Source organism: Hemibagrus wyckioides, linkage group LG16 (genome assembly GCF_019097595.1).
Source record: "Hemibagrus wyckioides isolate EC202008001 linkage group LG16, SWU_Hwy_1.0, whole genome shotgun sequence".
In the NCBI taxonomy this organism is placed as follows: Eukaryota; Metazoa; Chordata; class Actinopteri; order Siluriformes; family Bagridae; genus Hemibagrus; species Hemibagrus wyckioides.
The window spans coordinates 23,803,362-23,826,104 of record NC_080725.1 but is presented as its reverse complement, the minus strand read 5'-3'; the positions used below and the strand labels follow the sequence as shown (position 1 = coordinate 23,826,104).

At 40.5% G+C, this 22,743-nt stretch overlaps 1 protein-coding gene across 5 annotated transcripts in view; it reads right to left on the bottom strand.

Moving 5' to 3' along the window:
• Positions 1-22,743, bottom strand: part of LOC131366854 (trichohyalin-like) — a 74,644-nt gene that overhangs the window by 9,538 nt on the left and 42,363 nt on the right. For 4 of the 5 annotated variants that reach the window (XM_058411783.1, XM_058411782.1, XM_058411779.1 and 1 more), the window contains 5 exons: positions 20,556-20,707; positions 19,671-19,725; positions 19,504-19,572; positions 19,349-19,426; positions 18,515-18,666 (listed from right to left, as the gene is read on the bottom strand). In XM_058411783.1, coding sequence (XP_058267766.1) covers positions 18,515-18,666; positions 19,349-19,426; positions 19,504-19,572; positions 19,671-19,725; positions 20,556-20,707 — 506 coding nt within the window. The remainder of the gene's footprint in view (positions 1-18,514; positions 18,667-19,348; positions 19,427-19,503; positions 19,573-19,670; positions 19,726-20,555; positions 20,708-22,743) is intronic. The other variant, XM_058411781.1, reaches the window with a different exon arrangement.

Below are 22,743 nucleotides of genomic sequence, written 5' to 3'. Positions count from 1 at the left end.
ATGTGATGATCTGTGTGGTGTGATGATCTGAGTGATGTGATGATCTGAGTGGTGTGATGATCTGAGTGATGTGATGATCTGATTAATGTGATGATCTGAGTGGTGTGATGATCTGAGTGGTGTGATGATCTGATTAATGTGATGATCTGAGTGGTGTGATGATCTGAGTGGTGTGATGATCTGAGTGGTGTGATGATCTGATTAATGTGATGATCTGAGTGGTGTGATGATCTGATTAATGTGATGATCTGAGTGGTGTGATGATCTGAGTGGTGTGATGATCTGAGTGGTGTGATGATCTGATTAATGTGATGATCTGAGTGATGTGATGATCTGAGTGGTGTGATGATCTGAGTGATGTGATGATCTGATTAATGTGATGATCTGAGTGGTGTGATGATCTGAGTGATGTGATGATCTGAGTGGTGTGATGATCTGAGTGGTGTGATGATCTGAGTGATGTGATGATCTGATTAATGTGATGATCTGAGTGATGTGATGATCTGATTATTGTGATGATCTGAGTGGTGTGATGATCTGAGTGATGTGATGATCTGAGTGATGTGATGATCTGATTGGTGTGATGATCTGATTGGTGTGATGATCTGAGTGATGTGATGATCTGAGTGGTGTGATGATCTGATTAATGTGATGATCTGAGTGATGTGATGATCTGATTATTGTGATGATCTGAGTGGTGTGATGATCTGATTGGTGTGATGATCTGAGTGATGTGATGATCTGAGTGATGTGATGATCTGATTATTGTGATGATCTGAGTGGTGTGATGATCTGAGTGATGTGATGATCTGAGTGATGTGATGATCTGAGTGGTATGATCTGATTAATGTGATGATCTGAGTGATGTGATGATCTGAGTGGTGTGATGATCTGATTGGTGTGATGATCTGAGTGGTGTGATGATCTGATTAATGTGATGATCTGAGTGATGTGATGATCTGATTATTGTGATGATCTGAGTGATGTGATGATCTGAGTGGTGTGATGATCTGAGTGGTGTGATGATCTGATTAATGTGATGATCTGAGTGGTGTGATGATCTGATTAATGTGATGATCTGATTAATGTGATGATCTGATTAATGTGATGATCTGATTAATGTGATGATCTGAGTGGTCTGATGATCTGAGTGGTGTGATGATCTGATTAATGTGATGATCTGAGTGATGTGATGATCTGAGTGGTGTGATGATCTGAGTGGTGTGATGATCTGAGTGATGTGATGATCTGAGTGGTGTGATGATCTGAGTGGTGTGATGATCTGACTAATGTGATGATCTGAGTGGTGTGATGATCTGAGTGGTGTGATGATCTGATTAATGTGATGATCTGAGTGGTGTGATGATCTGAGTGGTGTGATGATCTGAGTGGTGTGATGATCTGAGTGGTGTGATGATCTGATTAATGTGATGATCTGAGTGATGTGATGATCTGATTAATGTGATGATCTGAGTGGTGTGATGATCTGAGTGATGTGATGATCTGAGTGGTGTGATGATCTGAGTGGTGTGATGATCTGATTAATGTGATGATCTGAGTGGTGTGATGATCTGAGTGATGTGATGATCTGAGTGGTGTGATGATCTGAGTGGTGTGATGATCTGAGTGGTGTGATGATCTGATTGGTGTGATGATCTGAGTGATGTGATGATCTGATTAATGTGATGATCTGAGTGGTGTGATGATCTGATTAATGTGATGATCTGAGTGGTGTGATGATCTGATTAATGTGATGATCTGAGTAATGTGATGATCTGATTAATGTGATGATCTGTGTGGTTGATGATCTGAGTGATGTGATGATCTGAGTGGTGTGATGATCTGAGTGATGTGATGATCTGATTAATGTGATGATCTGAGTGGTGTGATGATCTGAGTGGTGTGATGATCTGATTAATGTGATGATCTGAGTGGTGTGATGATCTGAGTGGTGTGATGATCTGAGTGGTGTGATGATCTGATTAATGTGATGATCTGAGTGGTGTGATGATCTGATTAATGTGATGATCTGAGTGGTGTGATGATCTGAGTGGTGTGATGATCTGAGTGGTGTGATGATCTGAGTGGTGTGATGATCTGATTAATGTGATGATCTGAGTGATGTGATGATCTGAGTGGTGTGATGATCTGAGTGATGTGATGATCTGATTAATGTGATGATCTGAGTGGTGTGATGATCTGAGTGATGTGATGATCTGAGTGGTGTGATGATCTGAGTGGTGTGATGATCTGAGTGATGTGATGATCTGATTAATGTGATGATCTGAGTGATGTGATGATCTGATTATTGTGATGATCTGAGTGGTGTGATGATCTGAGTGATGTGATGATCTGAGTGATGTGATGATCTGATTGGTGTGATGATCTGATTGGTGTGATGATCTGAGTGATGTGATGATCTGAGTGGTGTGATGATCTGATTAATGTGATGATCTGAGTGATGTGATGATCTGATTATTGTGATGATCTGAGTGGTGTGATGATCTGATTGGTGTGATGATCTGAGTGATGTGATGATCTGAGTGATGTGATGATCTGATTATTGTGATGATCTGAGTGGTGTGATGATCTGAGTGATGTGATGATCTGAGTGATGTGATGATCTGAGTGGTATGATGATCTGATTAATGTGATGATCTGAGTGATGTGATGATCTGAGTGGTGTGATGATCTGATTGGTGTGATGATCTGAGTGGTGTGATGATCTGATTAATGTGATGATCTGAGTGATGTGATGATCTGATTATTGTGATGATCTGAGTGGTGTGATGATCTGAGTGATGTGATGATCTGAGTGGTGTGATGATCTGAGTGGTGTGATGATCTGATTAATGTGATGATCTGAGTGGTGTGATGATCTGATTAATGTGATGATCTGATTAATGTGATGATCTGATTAATGTGATGATCTGATTAATGTGATGATCTGAGTGGTGTGATGATCTGAGTGGTGTGATGATCTGATTAATGTGATGATCTGAGTGGTGTGATGATCTGATTAATGTGATGATCTGAGTGGTCTGATGATCTGAGTGGTGTGATGATCTGATTAATGTGATGATCTGAGTGATGTGATGATCTGAGTGGTGTGATGATCTGAGTGGTGTGATGATCTGAGTGATGTGATGATCTGAGTGGTGTGATGATCTGAGTGGTGTGATGATCTGATTAATGTGATGATCTGAGTGGTGTGATGATCTGAGTGGTGTGATGATCTGAGTGGTGTGATGATCTGAGTGGTGTGATGATCTGATTAATGTGATGATCTGAGTGATGTGATGATCTGATTAATGTGATGATCTGAGTGGTGTGATGATCTGAGTGATGTGATGATCTGAGTGGTGTGATGATCTGAGTGGTGTGATGATCTGATTGGTGTGATGATCTGAGTGGTGTGATGATCTGAGTGGTGTGATGATCTGATTAATGTGATGATCTGAGTGATGTGATGATCTGATTATTGTGATGATCTGAGTGGTGTGATGATCTGAGTGATGTGATGATCTGAGTGGTGTGATGATCTGAGTGGTGTGATGATCTGATTAATGTGATGATCTGAGTGGTGTGATGATCTGATTAATGTGATGATCTGATTAATGTGATGATCTGATTAATGTGATGATCTGAGTGGTGTGATGATCTGAGTGGTGTGATGATCTGATTAATGTGATGATCTGATTGGTGTGATGATCTGAGTGGTGTGATGATCTGAGTGGTGTGATGATCTGATTAATGTGATGATCTGAGTGGTGTGATGATCTGAGTGGTGTGATGATCTGAGTGGTGTGATGATCTGAGTGATGTGATGATCTGATTAATGTGATGATCTGAGTGGTGTGATGATCTGATTGGTGTGATGATCTGAGTGGTGTGATGATCTGATTAATGTGATGATCTGATTATTGTGATGATCTGAGTGGTGTGATGATCTGAGTGATGTGATGATCTGATTGGTGTGATGATCTGAGTGGTGTGATGATCTGATTAATGTGATGATCTGAGTGGTGTGATGATCTGATTAATGTGATGATCTGAGTGGTGTGATGATCTGAGTGATGTGATGATCTGAGTGGTGTGATCTGATTAATGTGATGATCTGAGTGGTGTGATGATCTGAGTGGTGTGATGATCTGAGTGATGTGATGATCTGATTAATGTGATGATCTGAGTGGTGTGATGATCTGATTAATGTGATGATCTGAGTGGTGTGATGATCTGATTAATGTGATGATCTGAGTGGTGTGATGATCTGATTAATGTGATGATCTGATTGGTGTGATGATCTGAGTGATGTGATGATCTGATTGGTGTGATGATCTGATTGGTGTGATGATCTGAGTGGTGTGATGATCTGAGTGGTGTGATGATCTGAGTGGTGTGATGATCTGATTAATGTGATGATCTGAGTGATGTGATGATCTGATTGGTGTGATGATCTGATTGGTGTGATGATCTGAGTGGTGTGATGATCTGAGTGGTGTGATGATCTGAGTGATGTGATGATCTGATTGGTGTGATGATCTGATTGGTGTGATGATCTGATTGGTGTGATGATCTGAGTGGTGTGATGATCTGATTGGTGTGATGATCTGAGTGGTGTGATGATCTGATTAATGTGATGATCTGAGTGATGTGATGATCTGATTATTGTGATGATCTGAGTGGTGTGATGATCTGAGTGATGTGATGATCTGAGTGGTGTGATGATCTGAGTGGTGTGATGATCTGAGTGGTGTGATGATCTGATTAATGTGATGATCTGAGTGGTGTGATGATCTGATTAATGTGATGATCTGATTGGTGTGATGATCTGAGTGGTGTGATGATCTGAGTGGTGTGATGATCTGATTAATGTGATGATCTGAGTGGTGTGATGATCTGAGTGATGTGATGATCTGATTAATGTGATGATCTGAGTGGTGTGATGATCTGATTAATGTGATGATCTGAGTGGTGTGATGATCTGAGTGATGTGATGATCTGATTGGTGTGATTATCTGAGTGGTGTGATGATCTGATTAATGTGATGATCTGAGTGGTGTGATGATCTGATTAATGTGATGATCTGAGTGGTGTGATGATCTGATTATTGTGATGATCTGAGTGGTGTGATGATCTGAGTGATGTGATGATCTGATTGGTGTGATGATCTGAGTGGTGTGATGATCTGATTAATGTGATGATCTGAGTGGTGTGATGATCTGATTAATGTGATGATCTGAGTGGTGTGATGATCTGAGTGGTGTGATGATCTGAGTGGTGTGATGATCTGATTAATGTGATGATCTGAGTGGTGTGATGATCTGAGTGGTGTGATGATCTGAGTGATGTGATGATCTGATTAATGTGATGATCTGAGTGGTGTGATGATCTGATTAATGTGATGATCTGAGTGGTGTGATGATCTGATTAATGTGATGATCTGATTGGTGTGATGATCTGATTGGTGTGATGATCTGAGTGATGTGATGATCTGATTAATGTGATGATCTGAGTGGTGTGATGATCTGATTGGTGTGATGATCTGATTGGTGTGATGATCTGAGTGATGTGATGATCTGATTAATGTGATGATCTGAGTGGTGTGATGATCTGATTAATGTGATGATCTGAGTGGTGTGATGATCTGATTAATGTGATGATCTGAGTAATGTGATGATCTGATTAATGTGATGATCTGTGTGGTGTGATGATCTGAGTGATGTGATGATCTGAGTGGTGTGATGATCTGAGTGATGTGATGATCTGATTAATGTGATGATCTGAGTGGTGTGATGATCTGAGTGGTGTGATGATCTGATTAATGTGATGATCTGAGTGGTGTGATGATCTGAGTGGTGTGATGATCTGATTAATGTGATGATCTGAGTGGTGTGATGATCTGATTAATGTGATGATCTGAGTGGTGTGATGATCTGATTAATGTGATGATCTGAGTAATGTGATGATCTGATTAATGTGATGATCTGTGTGGTGTGATGATCTGAGTGATGTGATGATCTGAGTGGTGTGATGATCTGAGTGATGTGATGATCTGATTAATGTGATGATCTGAGTGGTGTGATGATCTGAGTGGTGTGATGATCTGATTAATGTGATGATCTGAGTGGTGTGATGATCTGAGTGGTGTGATGATCTGATTAATGTGATGATCTGAGTGGTGTGATGATCTGATTAATGTGATGATCTGAGTGGTGTGATGATCTGAGTGGTGTGATGATCTGAGTGGTGTGATGATCTGAGTGGTGTGATGATCTGATTAATGTGATGATCTGAGTGATGTGATGATCTGAGTGGTGTGATGATCTGAGTGATGTGATGATCTGATTAATGTGATGATCTGAGTGGTGTGATGATCTGAGTGATGTGATGATCTGAGTGGTGTGATGATCTGAGTGGTGTGATGATCTGAGTGATGTGATGATCTGATTAATGTGATGATCTGAGTGATGTGATGATCTGATTATTGTGATGATCTGAGTGGTGTGATGATCTGAGTGATGTGATGATCTGAGTGATGTGATGATCTGATTGGTGTGATGATCTGATTGGTGTGATGATCTGAGTGATGTGATGATCTGAGTGGTGTGATGATCTGATTAATGTGATGATCTGAGTGATGTGATGATCTGATTATTGTGATGATCTGAGTGGTGTGATGATCTGATTGGTGTGATGATCTGAGTGATGTGATGATCTGAGTGATGTGATGATCTGATTATTGTGATGATCTGAGTGGTGTGATGATCTGAGTGATGTGATGATCTGAGTGATGTGATGATCTGAGTGGTGTGATGATCTGATTAATGTGATGATCTGAGTGATGTGATGATCTGAGTGGTGTGATGATCTGATTGGTGTGATGATCTGAGTGGTGTGATGATCTGATTAATGTGATGATCTGAGTGATGTGATGATCTGATTATTCTGATGATCTGAGTGGTGTGATGATCTGAGTGATGTGATGATCTGAGTGGTGTGATGATCTGAGTGGTGTGATGATCTGATTAATGTGATGATCTGAGTGGTGTGATGATCTGATTAATGTGATGATCTGATTAATGTGATGATCTGATTAATGTGATGATCTGAGTGGTGTGATGATCTGAGTGGTGTGATGATCTGATTAATGTGATGATCTGAGTGGTGTGATGATCTGATTAATGTGATGATCTGAGTGGTGTGATGATCTGAGTGGTGTGATGATCTGATTAATGTGATGATCTGAGTGATGTGATGATCTGAGTGGTGTGATGATCTGAGTGGTGTGATCTGAGTGATGTGATGATCTGAGTGGTGTGATGATCTGAGTGGTGTGATGATCTGACTAATGTGATGATCTGAGTGGTGTGATGATCTGAGTGGTGTGATGATCTGATTAATGTGATGATCTGAGTGGTGTGATGATCTGAGTGGTGTGATGATCTGAGTGGTGTGATGATCTGATTAATGTGATGATCTGAGTGGTGTGATGATCTGATTAATGTGATGATCTGAGTGGTGTGATGATCTGAGTGGTGTGATGATCTGAGTGGTGTGATGATCTGAGTGGTGTGATGATCTGATTAATGTGATGATCTGAGTGATGTGATGATCTGATTAATGTGATGATCTGAGTGGTGTGATGATCTGAGTGATGTGATGATCTGATTAATGTGATGATCTGATTAATGTGATGATCTGATTAATGTGATGATCTGAGTGGTGTGATGATCTGAGTGGTGTGATGATCTGATTAATGTGATGATCTGATTGGTGTGATGATCTGAGTGGTGTGATGATCTGAGTGGTGCGATGATCTGATTAATGTGATGATCTGAGTGGTGTGATGATCTGAGTGGTGTGATGATCTGAGTGGTGTGATGATCTGAGTGATGTGATGATCTGATTAATGTGATGATCTGAGTGGTGTGATGATCTGATTAATGTGATGATCTGAGTGGTGTGATGATCTGAGTGATGTGATGATCTGATTGGTGTGATGATCTCAGTGGTGTGATGATCTGATTAATGTGATGATCTGATTATTGTGATGATCTGAGTGGTGTGATGATCTGAGTGATGTGATGATCTGATTGGTGTGATGATCTGAGTGGTGTGATGATCTGATTAATGTGATGATCTGAGTGGTGTGATGATCTGATTAATGTGATGATCTGAGTGGTGTGATGATCTGAGTGATGTGATGATCTGAGTGGTGTGATGATCTGATTAATGTGATGATCTGAGTGGTGTGATGATCTGAGTGATGTGATGATCTGAGTGGTGTGATGATCTGAGTGGTGTGATGATCTGATTAATGTGATGATCTGATTGGTGTGATGATCTGAGTGGTGTGATGATCTGATTAATGTGATGATCTGAGTGGTGTGATGATCTGATTATTGTGATGATCTGAGTGGTGTGATGATCTGAGTGATGTGATGATCTGATTGGTGTGATGATCTGAGTGGTGTGATGATCTGATTAATGTGATGATCTGAGTGGTGTGATGATCTGATTAATGTGATGATCTGAGTGGTGTGATGATCTGAGTGGTGTGATGATCTGAGTGGTGTGATGATCTGATTAATGTGATGATCTGAGTGGTGTGATGATCTGAGTGGTGTGATGATCTGAGTGGTGTGATGATCTGATTAATGTGATGATCTGAGTGGTGTGATGATCTGATTAATGTGATGATCTGAGTGGTGTGATGATCTGATTAATGTGATGATCTGAGTAATGTGATGATCTGATTAATGTGATGATCTGTGTGGTGTGATGATCTGAGTGATGTGATGATCTGAGTGGTGTGATGATCTGAGTGATGTGATGATCTGATTAATGTGATGATCTGAGTGGTGTGATGATCTGAGTGGTGTGATGATCTGATTAATGTGATGAACTGAGTGGTGTGATGATCTGAGTGGTGTGATGATCTGAGTGGTGTGATGATCTGATTAATGTGATGATCTGAGTGGTGTGATGATCTGATTAATGTGATGATCTGAGTGGTGTGATGATCTGATTAATGTGATGATCTGAGTGGTGTGATGATCTGAGTGGTGTGATGATCTGATTAATGTGATGATCTGAGTGGTGTGATGATCTGATTAATGTGATGATCTGAGTGGTGTGATGATCTGAGTGGTGTGATGATCTGAGTGGTGTGATGATCTGAGTGGTGTGATGATCTGATTAATGTGATGATCTGAGTGATGTGATGATCTGAGTGGTGTGATGATCTGAGTGATGTGATGATCTGATTAATGTGATGATCTGAGTGGTGTGATGATCTGAGTGATGTGATGATCTGAGTGGTGTGATGATCTGAGTGGTGTGATGATCTGAGTGATGTGATGATCTGATTAATGTGATGATCTGAGTGATGTGATGATCTGATTATTGTGATGATCTGAGTGGTGTGATGATCTGAGTGATGTGATGATCTGAGTGATGTGATGATCTGATTGGTGTGATGATCTGATTGGTGTGATGATCTGATTGGTGTGATGATCTGAGTGATGTGATGATCTGAGTGGTGTGATGATCTGATTAATGTGATGATCTGAGTGATGTGATGATCTGATTATTGTGATGATCTGAGTGGTGTGATGATCTGATTGGTGTGATGATCTGAGTGATGTGATGATCTGAGTGATGTGATGATCTGATTATTGTGATGATCTGAGTGGTGTGATGATCTGAGTGATGTGATGATCTGAGTGATGTGATGATCTGAGTGGTATGATGATCTGATTAATGTGATGATCTGAGTGATGTGATGATCTGAGTGGTGTGATGATCTGATTGGTGTGATGATCTGAGTGGTGTGATGATCTGATTAATGTGATGATCTGAGTGATGTGATGATCTGATTATTGTGATGATCTGAGTGGTGTGATGATCTGAGTGATGTGATGATCTGAGTGGTGTGATGATCTGAGTGGTGTGATGATCTGATTAATGTGATGATCTGAGTGGTGTGATGATCTGATTAATGTGATGATCTGATTAATGTGATGATCTGATTAATGTGATGATCTGATTAATGTGATGATCTGAGTGGTGTGATGATCTGAGTGGTGTGATGATCTGATTAATGTGATGATCTGAGTGGTGTGATGATCTGATTAATGTGATGATCTGAGTGGTCTGATGATCTGAGTGGTGTGATGATCTGATTAATGTGATGATCTGAGTGATGTGATGATCTGAGTGGTGTGATGATCTGAGTGGTGTGATGATCTGAGTGATGTGATGATCTGAGTGGTGTGATGATCTGAGTGGTGTGATGATCTGATTAATGTGATGATCTGAGTGGTGTGATGATCTGAGTGGTGTGATGATCTGAGTGGTGTGATGATCTGAGTGGTGTGATGATCTGATTAATGTGATGATCTGAGTGATGTGATGATCTGATTAATGTGATGATCTGAGTGGTGTGATGATCTGAGTGATGTGATGATCTGAGTGGTGTGATGATCTGAGTGGTGTGATGATCTGAGTGGTGTGATGATCTGATTGGTGTGATGATCTGAGTGGTGTGATGATCTGATTAATGTGATGATCTGAGTGATGTGATGATCTGATTATTGTGATGATCTGAGTGGTGTGATGATCTGAGTGATGTGATGATCTGAGTGGTGTGATGATCTGAGTGGTGTGATGATCTGATTAATGTGATGATCTGAGTGGTGTGATGATCTGATTAATGTGATGATCTGATTAATGTGATGATCTGATTAATGTGATGATCTGAGTGGTGTGATGATCTGAGTGGTGTGATGATCTGATTAATGTGATGATCTGATTGGTGTGATGATCTGAGTGGTGTGATGATCTGAGTGGTGTGATGATCTGATTAATGTGATGATCTGAGTGGTGTGATGATCTGAGTGGTGTGATGATCTGAGTGGTGTGATGATCTGAGTGATGTGATGATCTGATTAATGTGATGATCTGAGTGGTGTGATGATCTGATTGGTGTGATGATCTGAGTGGTGTGATGATCTGATTAATGTGATGATCTGATTATTGTGATGATCTGAGTGGTGTGATGATCTGAGTGATGTGATGATCTGATTGGTGTGATGATCTGAGTGGTGTGATGATCTGATTAATGTGATGATCTGAGTGGTGTGATGATCTGATTAATGTGATGATCTGAGTGGTGTGATGATCTGAGTGATGTGATGATCTGAGTGGTGTGATGATCTGATTAATGTGATGATCTGAGTGGTGTGATGATCTGAGTGGTGTGATGATCTGAGTGATGTGATGATCTGATTAATGTGATGATCTGAGTGGTGTGATGATCTGATTAATGTGATGATCTGAGTGGTGTGATGATCTGATTAATGTGATGATCTGAGTGGTGTGATGATCTGATTAATGTGATGATCTGATTGGTGTGATGATCTGAGTGATGTGATGATCTGATTGGTGTGATGATCTGATTGGTGTGATGATCTGAGTGGTGTGATGATCTGAGTGGTGTGATGATCTGAGTGGTGTGATGATCTGATTAATGTGATGATCTGAGTGATGTGATGATCTGATTGGTGTGATGATCTGATTGGTGTGATGATCTGAGTGGTGTGATGATCTGAGTGGTGTGATGATCTGATTGGTGTGATGATCTGATTGGTGTGATGATCTGAGTGGTGTGATGATCTGAGTGGTGTGATGATCTGAGTGATGTGATGATCTGATTGGTGTGATGATCTGATTGGTGTGATGATCTGATTGGTGTGATGATCTGAGTGGTGTGATGATCTGATTGGTGTGATGATCTGAGTGGTGTGATGATCTGATTAATGTGATGATCTGAGTGATGTGATGATCTGATTATTGTGATGATCTGAGTGGTGTGATGATCTGAGTGATGTGATGATCTGAGTGGTGTGATGATCTGAGTGGTGTGATGATCTGAGTGGTGTGATGATCTGATTAATGTGATGATCTGAGTGGTGTGATGATCTGATTAATGTGATGATCTGATTGGTGTGATGATCTGAGTGGTGTGATGATCTGAGTGGTGTGATGATCTGATTAATGTGATGATCTGAGTGGTGTGATGATCTGAGTGATGTGATGATCTGATTAATGTGATGATCTGAGTGGTGTGATGATCTGATTAATGTGATGATCTGAGTGGTGTGATGATCTGAGTGATGTGATGATCTGATTGGTGTGATGATCTGAGTGGTGTGATGATCTGATTAATGTGATGATCTGAGTGGTGTGATGATCTGATTAATGTGATGATCTGAGTGGTGTGATGATCTGATTATTGTGATGATCTGAGTGGTGTGATGATCTGAGTGATGTGATGATCTGATTGGTGTGATGATCTGAGTGGTGTGATGATCTGATTAATGTGATGATCTGAGTGGTGTGATGATCTGATTAATGTGATGATCTGAGTGGTGTGATGATCTGAGTGGTGTGATGATCTGAGTGGTGTGATGATCTGATTAATGTGATGATCTGAGTGGTGTGATGATCTGAGTGGTGTGATGATCTGAGTGATGTGATGATCTGATTAATGTGATGATCTGAGTGGTGTGATGATCTGATTAATGTGATGATCTGAGTGGTGTGATGATCTGATTAATGTGATGATCTGATTGGTGTGATGATCTGATTGGTGTGATGATCTGATTGGTGTGATGATCTGAGTGATGTGATGATCTGATTAATGTGATGATCTGAGTGGTGTGATGATCTGATTGGTGTGATGATCTGATTGGTGTGATGATCTGAGTGGTGTGATGATCTGATTAATGTGATGATCTGAGTGGTGTGATGATCTGATTAATGTGATGATCTGAGTAATGTGATGATCTGATTAATGTGATGATCTGTGTGGTGATCTGAGTGGTGTGATGATCTGAGTGGTGTGATGATCTGAGTGGTGTGATGATCTGATTAATGTGATGATCTGAGTGGTGTGATGATCTGAGTGGTGTGATGATCTGAGTGGTGTGATGATCTGAGTGATGTGATGATCTGATTAATGTGATGATCTGAGTGGTGTGATGATCTGATTAATGTGATGATCTGAGTGGTGTGATGATCTGAGTGATGTGATGATCTGATTGGTGTGATGATCTGAGTGGTGTGATCTGATTAATGTGATGATCTGATTATTGTGATGATCTGAGTGGTGTGATGATCTGAGTGATGTGATGATCTGATTGGTGTGATGATCTGAGTGGTGTGATGATCTGATTGATGTGATGATCTGAGTGATGTGATGATCTGATTAATGTGATGATCTGAGTGGTGTGATGATCTGAGTGATGTGATGATCTGAGTGGTGTGATGATCTGATTAATGTGATGATCTGAGTGGTGTGATGATCTGAGTGGTGTGATGATCTGAGTGATGTGATGATCTGATTAATGTGATGATCTGAGTGGTGTGATGATCTGATTAATGTGATGATCTGAGTGGTGTGATGATCTGATTAATGTGATGATCTGATTGGTGTGATGATCTGATTGGTGTGATGATCTGAGTGATGTGATGATCTGATTGGTGTGATGATCTGATTGGTGTGATGATCTGAGTGGTGTGATGATCTGAGTGGTGTGATGATCTGAGTGGTGTGATGATCTGATTAATGTGATGATCTGATTGGTGTGATGATCTGAGTGGTGTGATGATCTGATTAATGTGATGATCTTAGTGGTGTGATGATCTGAGTGATGTGATGATCTGATTAATGTGATGATCTGAGTGGTGTGATGATCTGATTAATGTGATGATCTGAGTGGTGTGATGATCTGATTAATGTGATGATCTGATTGGTGTGATGATCTGATTGGTGTGATGATCTGAGTGATGTGATGATCTGATTGGTGTGATGATCTGATTGGTGTGATGATCTGAGTGGTGTGATGATCTGAGTGGTGTGATGATCTGAGTGGTGTGATGATCTGAGTGGTGTGATGATCTGATTGGTGTGATGATCTGATTGGTGTGATGATCTGATTGGTGTGATGATCTGATTGGTGTGATGATCTGAGTGGTGTGATGATCTGATTGGTGTGATGATCTGAGTGATGTGATGATCTGAGTGGTGTGATGATCTGATTGGTGTGATGATCTGATTGGTGTGATGATCTGAGTGGTGTGATGATCTGATTGGTGTGATGATCTGAGTGGTGTGATGATCTGATTAATGTGATGATCTGAGTGATGTGATGATCTGATTATTGTGATGATCTGAGTGGTGTGATGATCTGAGTGATGTGATGATCTGAGTGGTGTGATGATCTGAGTGGTGTGATGATCTGAGTGGTGTGATGATCTGATTAATGTGATGATCTGAGTGGTGTGATGATCTGATTAATGTGATGATCTGATTGGTGTGATGATCTGAGTGGTGTGATGATCTGAGTGGTGTGATGATCTGATTAATGTGATGATCTGAGTGGTGTGATGATCTGAGTGATGTGATGATCTGATTAATGTGATGATCTGAGTGGTGTGATGATCTGATTAATGTGATGATCTGAGTGGTGTGATGATCTGAGTGATGTGATGATCTGATTGGTGTGATGATCTGAGTGGTGTGATGATCTGATTAATGTGATGATCTGAGTGGTGTGATGATCTGATTAATGTGATGATCTGAGTGGTGTGATGATCTGATTAATGTGATGATCTGATTAATGTGATGATCTGATTGGTGTGATGATCTGATTGGTGTGATGATCTGATTAATGTGATGATCTGAGTGGTGTGATGATCTGAGTGGTGTGATGATCTGATTAATGTGATGATCTGATTGGTGTGATGATCTGAGTGGTGTGATGATCTGATTGGTGTGATGATCTGAGTGGTGTGATGATCTGATTAATGTGATGATCTGAGTGGTGTGATGATCTGATTGGTGTGATGATCTGAGTGGTGTGATGATCTGAGTGGTGTGATGATCTGAGTGGTGTGATGATCTGATTAATGTGATGATCTGATTGGTGTGATGATCTGAGTGGTGTGATGATCTGAGTGGTGTGATGATCTGATTAATGTGATGATCTGATTGGTGTGATGATCTGAGTGGTGTGATGATCTGATTGGTGTGATGATCTGAGTGGTGTGATGATCTGAGTGGTGTGATGATCTGATTAATGTGATGATCTGAGTGGTGTGATGATCTGAGTGATGTGATGATCTGATTAATGTGATGATCTGAGTGGTGTGATGATCTGATTAATGTGATGATCTGAGTGGTGTGATGATCTGAGTGATGTGATGATCTGATTGGTGTGATGATCTGAGTGGTGTGATGATCTGATTAATGTGATGATCTGAGTGGTGTGATGATCTGAGTGATGTGATGATCTGAGTGGTGTGATGATCTGATTAATGTGATGATCTGAGTGGTGTGATGATCTGAGTGGTGTGATGATCTGAGTGGTGTGATGATCTGATTAATGTGATGATCTGAGTGGTGTGATGATCTGAGTGGTGTGATGATCTGAGTGATGTGATGATCTGATTAATGTGATGATCTGAGTGGTGTGATGATCTGATTAATGTGATGATCTGAGTGGTGTGATGATCTGATTAATGTGATGATCTGATTGGTGTGATGATCTGATTGGTGTGATGATCTGAGTGATGTGATGATCTGATTAATGTGATGATCTGAGTGGTGTGATGATCTGATTGGTGTGATGATCTGATTGGTGTGATGATCTGAGTGATGTGATGATCTGATTAATGTGATGATCTGAGTGGTGTGATGATCTGATTAATGTGATGATCTGAGTGATGTGATGATCTGATTAATGTGATGATCTGAGTGATGTGATGATCTGATTGGTGTGATGATCTGATTGGTGTGATGATCTGAGTGATGTGATGATCTGATTAATGTGATGATCTGAGTGGTGTGATGATCTGATTAATGTGATGATCTGAGTGGTGTGATGATCTGATTAATGTGATGATCTGATTAATGTGATGATCTGAGTGGTGTGATGATCTGAGTGGTGTGATGATCTGAGTGGTGTGATGATCTGAGTGGTGTGATGATCTGAGTGGTGTGATGATCTGATTAATGTGATGATCTGAGTGATGTGATGATCTGAGTGGTGTGATGATCTGAGTGGTGTGATGATCTGAGTGGTGTGATGATCTGATTAATGTGATGATCTGAGTGGTGTGATGATCTGAGTGGTGTGATGATCTGAGTGATGTGATGATCTGATTAATGTGATGATCTGAGTGGTGTGATGATCTGAGTGGTGTGATGATCTGAGTGGTGTGATGATCTGAGTGGTGTGATGATCTGATTAATGTGATGATCTGAGTGGTGTGATGATCTGATTAATGTGATGATCTGAGTGGTGTGATGATCTGAGTGGTGTGATGATCTGATTAATGTGATGATCTGAGTGGTGTGATGATCTGATTAATGTGATGATCTGAGTGGTGTGATGATCTGAGTGATGTGATGATCTGAGTGGTGTGATGATCTGAGTGGTGTGATGATCTGAGTGGTGTGATGATCTGATTAATGTGATGATCTGAGTGGTGTGATGATCTGAGTGGTGTGATGATCTGATTAATGTGATGATCTGAGTGGTGTGATGATCTGATTAATGTGATGATCTGAGTGGTGTGATGATCTGAGTGGTGTGATGATCTGATTAATGTGATGATCTGAGTGGTGTGATGATCTGAGTGGTGTGATGATCTGAGTGGTGTGATGATCTGAGTGATGTGATGATCTGATTAATGTGATGATCTGAGTGGTGTGATGATCTGATTAATGTGATGATCTGAGTGGTGTGATGATCTGAGTGGTGTGATGATCTGAGTGGTGTGATGATCTGAGTGATGTGATGATCTGATTAATGTGATGATCTGAGTGGTGTGATGATCTGATTAATGTGATGATCTGAGTGGTGTGATGATCTGAGTGGTGTGATGATCTGATTAATGTGATGATCTGAGTGGTGTGATGATCTGATTAATGTGATGATCTGATCAATGTGATGATCTGAGTGGTGTGATGATCTGATTAATGTGATGATCTGAGTGGTGTGATGATCTGAGTGATGTGATGATCTGATTAATGTGATGATCTGAGTGGTGTGATGATCTGAGTGGTGTGATGATCTGAGTGGTGTGATGATCTGAGTGGTGTGATGATCTGATTGGTGTGATGATCTGAGTGGTGTGATGATCTGATTATTGTGATGATCTGAGTGGTGTGATGATCTGATTAATGTGATGATCTGATTGGTGTGATGATCTGATTGGTGTGATCTGATTATTGTGATGATCTGAGTGGTGTGATGATCTGATTAATGTGATGATCTGATTGGTGTGATGATCTGATTGGTGTGATGATCTGATTATTGTGATGATCTGAGTGGTGTGATGATCTGAGTGGTGTGATGATCTGAGTGGTGTGATGATCTGATTGGTGTGATGATCTGATTGGTGTGATGATCTGATTATTGTGATGATCTGAGTGGTGTGATGATCTGATTGGTGTGATGATCTGAGTGGTGTGATGATCTGAGTGATGTGATGATCTGAGTGGTGTGATGATCTGAGTGGTGTGATGATCAGAGTGATGTGATGATCTGATTGGTGTGATGATTTGAGTGGTGTGATGATTTGAGTGGTGTGATGATTTGAGTGGTGTGATGATCTGAGTGGTGTGATGATTTGAGTGGTGTGATGATCTGAGTGGTGTGATGATTTGAGTGGTGTGATGATTTGAGTGGTGTGATGATTTGAGTGGTGTGATGATCTGAGTGATGTGATGATCTGAGTGGTGTGATGATCTGAGTGGTGTGATGATCTGAGTGGTGTGATGATTTGAGTGGTGTGATGATCTGAGTGGTGTGATGATCTGAGTGGTGTGATGATCAGAGTGGTGTGATGATCAGAGTGGTGTGATGATTTGAGTGGTGTGATGATCTGATTAATGTGATGATCTGATTAATGTGATGATCTGATTGGTGTGATGATCTGAGTGGTGTGATGATCAGAGTGGTGTGATGATCAGAGTGGTGTGATGATCAGAGTGGTGTGATGATCTGAGTGGTGTGATGATCTGAGTGGTGTGATGATCTGAGTGGTGTGATGATCTGATTGGTGTGATGATCTGATTGGTGTGATGATCTGAGTGGTGTGATGATCTGAGTGGTGTGATGATCAGAGTGGTGTGATGATCAGAGTGGTGTGATGATCTGAGTGGTGTGATGATCAGAGTGGTGTGATGATTTGAGTGGTGTGATGATTTGAGTGGTGTGATGATCTGAGTGGTGTGATGATCTGATTGGTGTGATGATCTGATTATTGTGATGATCTGAGTGGTGTGATGATCTGATTAATGTGATGATCTGATTGGTGTGATGATCTGATTGGTGTGATGATCTGAGTGGTGTGATGATCTGAGTGGTGTGATGATTTGAGTGGTGTGATGATCTGAGTGGTGTGATGATTTGAGTGGTGTGATGATCTGAGTGGTCACCTCAGCTGATCGATCTGTTTGGCTCTCTCTTTCAGCCGTCTCTCTCTTTCAGCTGTCTCTCTCTCCTCCTGTTCTATTCTTTCTTTCTCAAGTCTCTGTCGTTCCTCCTCTGCTTTCTTTCTCTCCTGCTGATGGCGAGTTTGTTCCTCTTTCTAGTGAAGAGATGCAGAGAAAGAAAAAGAAAACCCAATCACACCATCCTGTACTCATTTCATGTGGAACTGCTTGGTTTCTGTCTGTTGCCAGTTAACGTAGTTGCCGTAGTAAAAGCTCTAGTGGTGTTAAACACTAAATTTGATGAACCTCATGTCAGGACACTAGTATTTCCTGGAGTAAACTTTAAAACATGTTGGATAATACAATATCTACATTAACACCACATTTATTGTCCCTAGCATAGATGGAACACTCCTGTTAAGCTCTGATTGTTAAAGAGACTCAGGCTCCACTTAAATTCATCCAGCAAACTATAAGTCCTTGCCCTGCTGACCTGAACACTCTCCCCAGTCTTCTATGATAAGGGTGTTTGGTCAAAATTTTAGTCTTCAAGTCACTTTTCCATTAGCACAGGACAGCTGATAAAGCAGCATTAATTTAGTAAAACAATATGACATACAGACTGAAGATTGTATGAATCTTATATTATTTGTTTTTTCAGCTATATTGTTCCTGCTGGTCCAGTATTGTGTGAACAATCCACTCCACCTACACACACCTGCTCTTGTACTGCCCATGTACAAGTGAGTTGTAGGTAATACACACCTCTGAGTCATTAGTGAGATTCAACAATAGTGTGTTTAAAGCCAGCACTGAAATGCACGACTGTTCTCTTACCTCCGACTGAGCCCAGAAAGCTTCCCTGTCAATGCCATTAATTTCCTCTAAAGCACTGGTTTTACGATACTTTAAACCCTGCAGAAACACACACACATTAAACATGTTTAATTTTACTCTCCATCACATGATGAACACTGCATTTGTTTACTCACATTGGTTTCCTGAACAGATCTGGAACTTTTTATTCCTTTCCACTGAGCAGCCTGAAGTTCTTGCTCCACCTGAATGAATCCATTTCAGATGTTCAGACCTTAAGCACTCGGTCATTAACATTAACACATTGAGCACTTTATTGATTTTCTGAGATTTGGTTCTTTACCGGTTCCTGTCGCTGCTGATTTTGAAGTTGGTTTTCCTGTCTCTTCTCTAACAATCTGTGAGAGACGAGAGAAATAAAACCTTCACTAGAGAGAAAACAAACACTAACATCAACAACCACATTTCACTTCACTCTTTCTTTTCCACACAGAATTAATCATGTTGTTTTTCAGTGATCTGATTAATGTGATGATCTGATTAATGTGATGATCTGATTGGTGTGATGATCTGATTATTGTGATGATCTGATTAATGTGATGATCTGATTGGTGTGATGATCTGATTGGTGTGATGATCTGATTAATGTGATGACCTGAGTGGTGTGATGATCTGAGTGGTGTGATGATCTGATTAATGTGATGATCTGATTGGTGTGATGATCTGAGTGGTGTGATGATCTGATTGGTGTGATGATCTGAGTGGTGTGATGATCTGATTAATGTGATGATCTGAGTGGTGTGATGATCTGATTGGTGTGATGATCTGAGTGGTGTGATGATCTGAGTGGTGTGATGATCTGATTAATGTGATGATCTGATTAATGTGATGATCTGAGTGGTGTGATGATCTGAGTGGTGTGATGATCTGATTAATGTGATGATCTGATTGGTGTGATGATCTGAGTGGTGTGATGATCTGAGTGGTGTGATGATCTGAGTGGTGTGATGATCTGATTGGTGTGATGATCTGATTAATGTGATGATCTGATTATTGTGATGATCTGATTAATGTGATGATCTGATTAATGTGATGATCTGATTATTGTGATGATCTGATTAATGTGATGATCTGATTAATGTGATGATCTGATTAATGTGATGATCTGATTAATGTGATGATCTGATTATTGTGATGATCTGATTGGTGTGATGATTTGAGTGGTCACCTCAGCTGATCGATCTGTTTGGCTCTCTCTCTCAGCCGTCTCTCTCTTTCAGCTGTCTCTCTCTCCTCCTGTTCTATTCTCTCTTTCTCCAATCTCTGTTGTTCCTCCTCTGCTTTCTTTCTCTCCTGCTGACGGCGAGTTTGTTCCTCTTTCTAGTGAAGAGATGCAGAGAAAGACAAAGAAAACCCAATCACACCATCCTGTACTAATCACATGTGGAACTGCTCTTCTGCATTTCAGTAAGCTTGCTCCTTTGGTGAGTCTTTGGTTTCTTCCATGAGCTCAGTAAGATCTATTACTTTATTGCTATGTGCAAATTAGCGCCATTATTTCAGTACTTGTGCAATAAGCATTTGAGTGATTGATCTTGATTAATGCAAGAAGTGCTTTAGATTAGTGTTATTTTTCAGGATTATTTAAGTATTGTATGATCATTTGATTATTGTTTGTTTAGCACATTATTGTTTTTCAAAAGCTTTTGAGGAATTATACATACAATATTTAATGATATTTAGATGAGAATTGAATGAGAGTTATGAGTACTTGATTGTTAGATTAGAAGCGCAATGTTTGAGTGCTTGATGAGCCATTTCTGATGTATGATATACATACATACATATACATACATACATTGTAAAATTGTGAATTATATTTACTAATCTAAAGACTTTTCTTTCTAAAATCCTTCAGCACACTGTGTGTAATCAGGTGTCTCTCTATCTCTCACAGAACAAACTCCAAGAGCTCAACAAGTCTGGCTTAAAAGTAGGTCAATCCACAGAGACTGTCCTTTTGGCTGTTACTGAGAAGCTACATGCTAAAATCTTTTAGCAGCATTTTACACAATCAACCAAAAGAAGGCTGGTGGCAAGAGCTTGGGAAGACCATTTCTATCCACACAGGCTACTCAAGTGCTTGTTCAGTCTCTGGTTATTTCGAGACTGTACTACTGAAACTCTTTATTGGCAGGTCTTCCTCTGAATGCAACTCGTCCACTGCAAATGATCCAAAATGCAGCTGAATGGCTTGTATTCAACCTGCCTAAGTTCTCTCACACCTCCCCACTGCTGTGTTCCCTCCACTGGCTTCCGGTAGCTGCACGCATCAGATACAAATCACTGATGTTTGCCTACAAAGCCAAGAATGGACCAGCACCATCTTACCTCAAAGACCTTATTACTCCTCACACTGCTCCTCGCTCCCTCTGATCCACTAGCACTGCCCAACTGGTCCCACCATCTCTCAGGGTAAAAGGTAGGTATTCATCTAGACTCTTCTCTGTTCTGGCACCGAGGTGGTGGAATGAACTTCCCCTAGATGTCTGCACAGCAGAGTCTCTGACTGTCTTCAAACGACGTCTTAAGACCTACCTTTTCATGAGGCACTTAAACTAGCTCTTACCTTTCCCTGTTTATGTACTGTTATATGGTTTATTTAAAAAATAAATAAATAAAAAAATTCCAATTTTAGGCGAATGGTATCCTGAGTCTGTAACCTATTGAACCAGTGTTAATGTTTTCAATGATAGAGACTTAAAGCACTTTTGTATGTCTCTCTGGATAAGAGCCTCTGCCAAATGCCAGAAATGTAAATGTAAATGTAAGATGCAGGCCAGTTAACCTTTACTATCGAAGGGGAACCGGTTGGCTAGAGGCTGCGTGGGTCATGGTAAGAGCCTAGCATGATTGCTTGAGGTGCGACACATGAAACAATGGGGCTATGGGGAGAAGTCCAGCTTCTGACATCACTGACCTGCTTGTCGATTCTGAGCGTACAAAAAAAATTGGAGCCACTGCCCCAGGTTATTATAGCAGAAAGATCAGAGAAAACGGGCTATATCTTAGATGGTCCACTCTACTTGTCCATTAGATTCTGGATGGTACTGGATGGAAGGATGCATATCCTTTCTTTAGCATAGAAGACACCTTAGATGCTCTTAGTGATTTGTTGGTGTTCAGTATGAGTTGTCACCTGGATTGTGGTGTTTGTGCAAAATGGCAACAAACTCACCAGCAGCAGGAGCAAATGAAAGCAGAGGAATAAGAGACAACAAAGGACAATGCAAAGACAGACGTCACCACTGACCACTCCGTGTAATAACTTTCAGTAATGAAAGGTAATGCCTATGCAACAGGAAAATGATCCCCTCCAACATCTAAAGCAGCTGTTGCTTCTGGAGCCTTTGCTG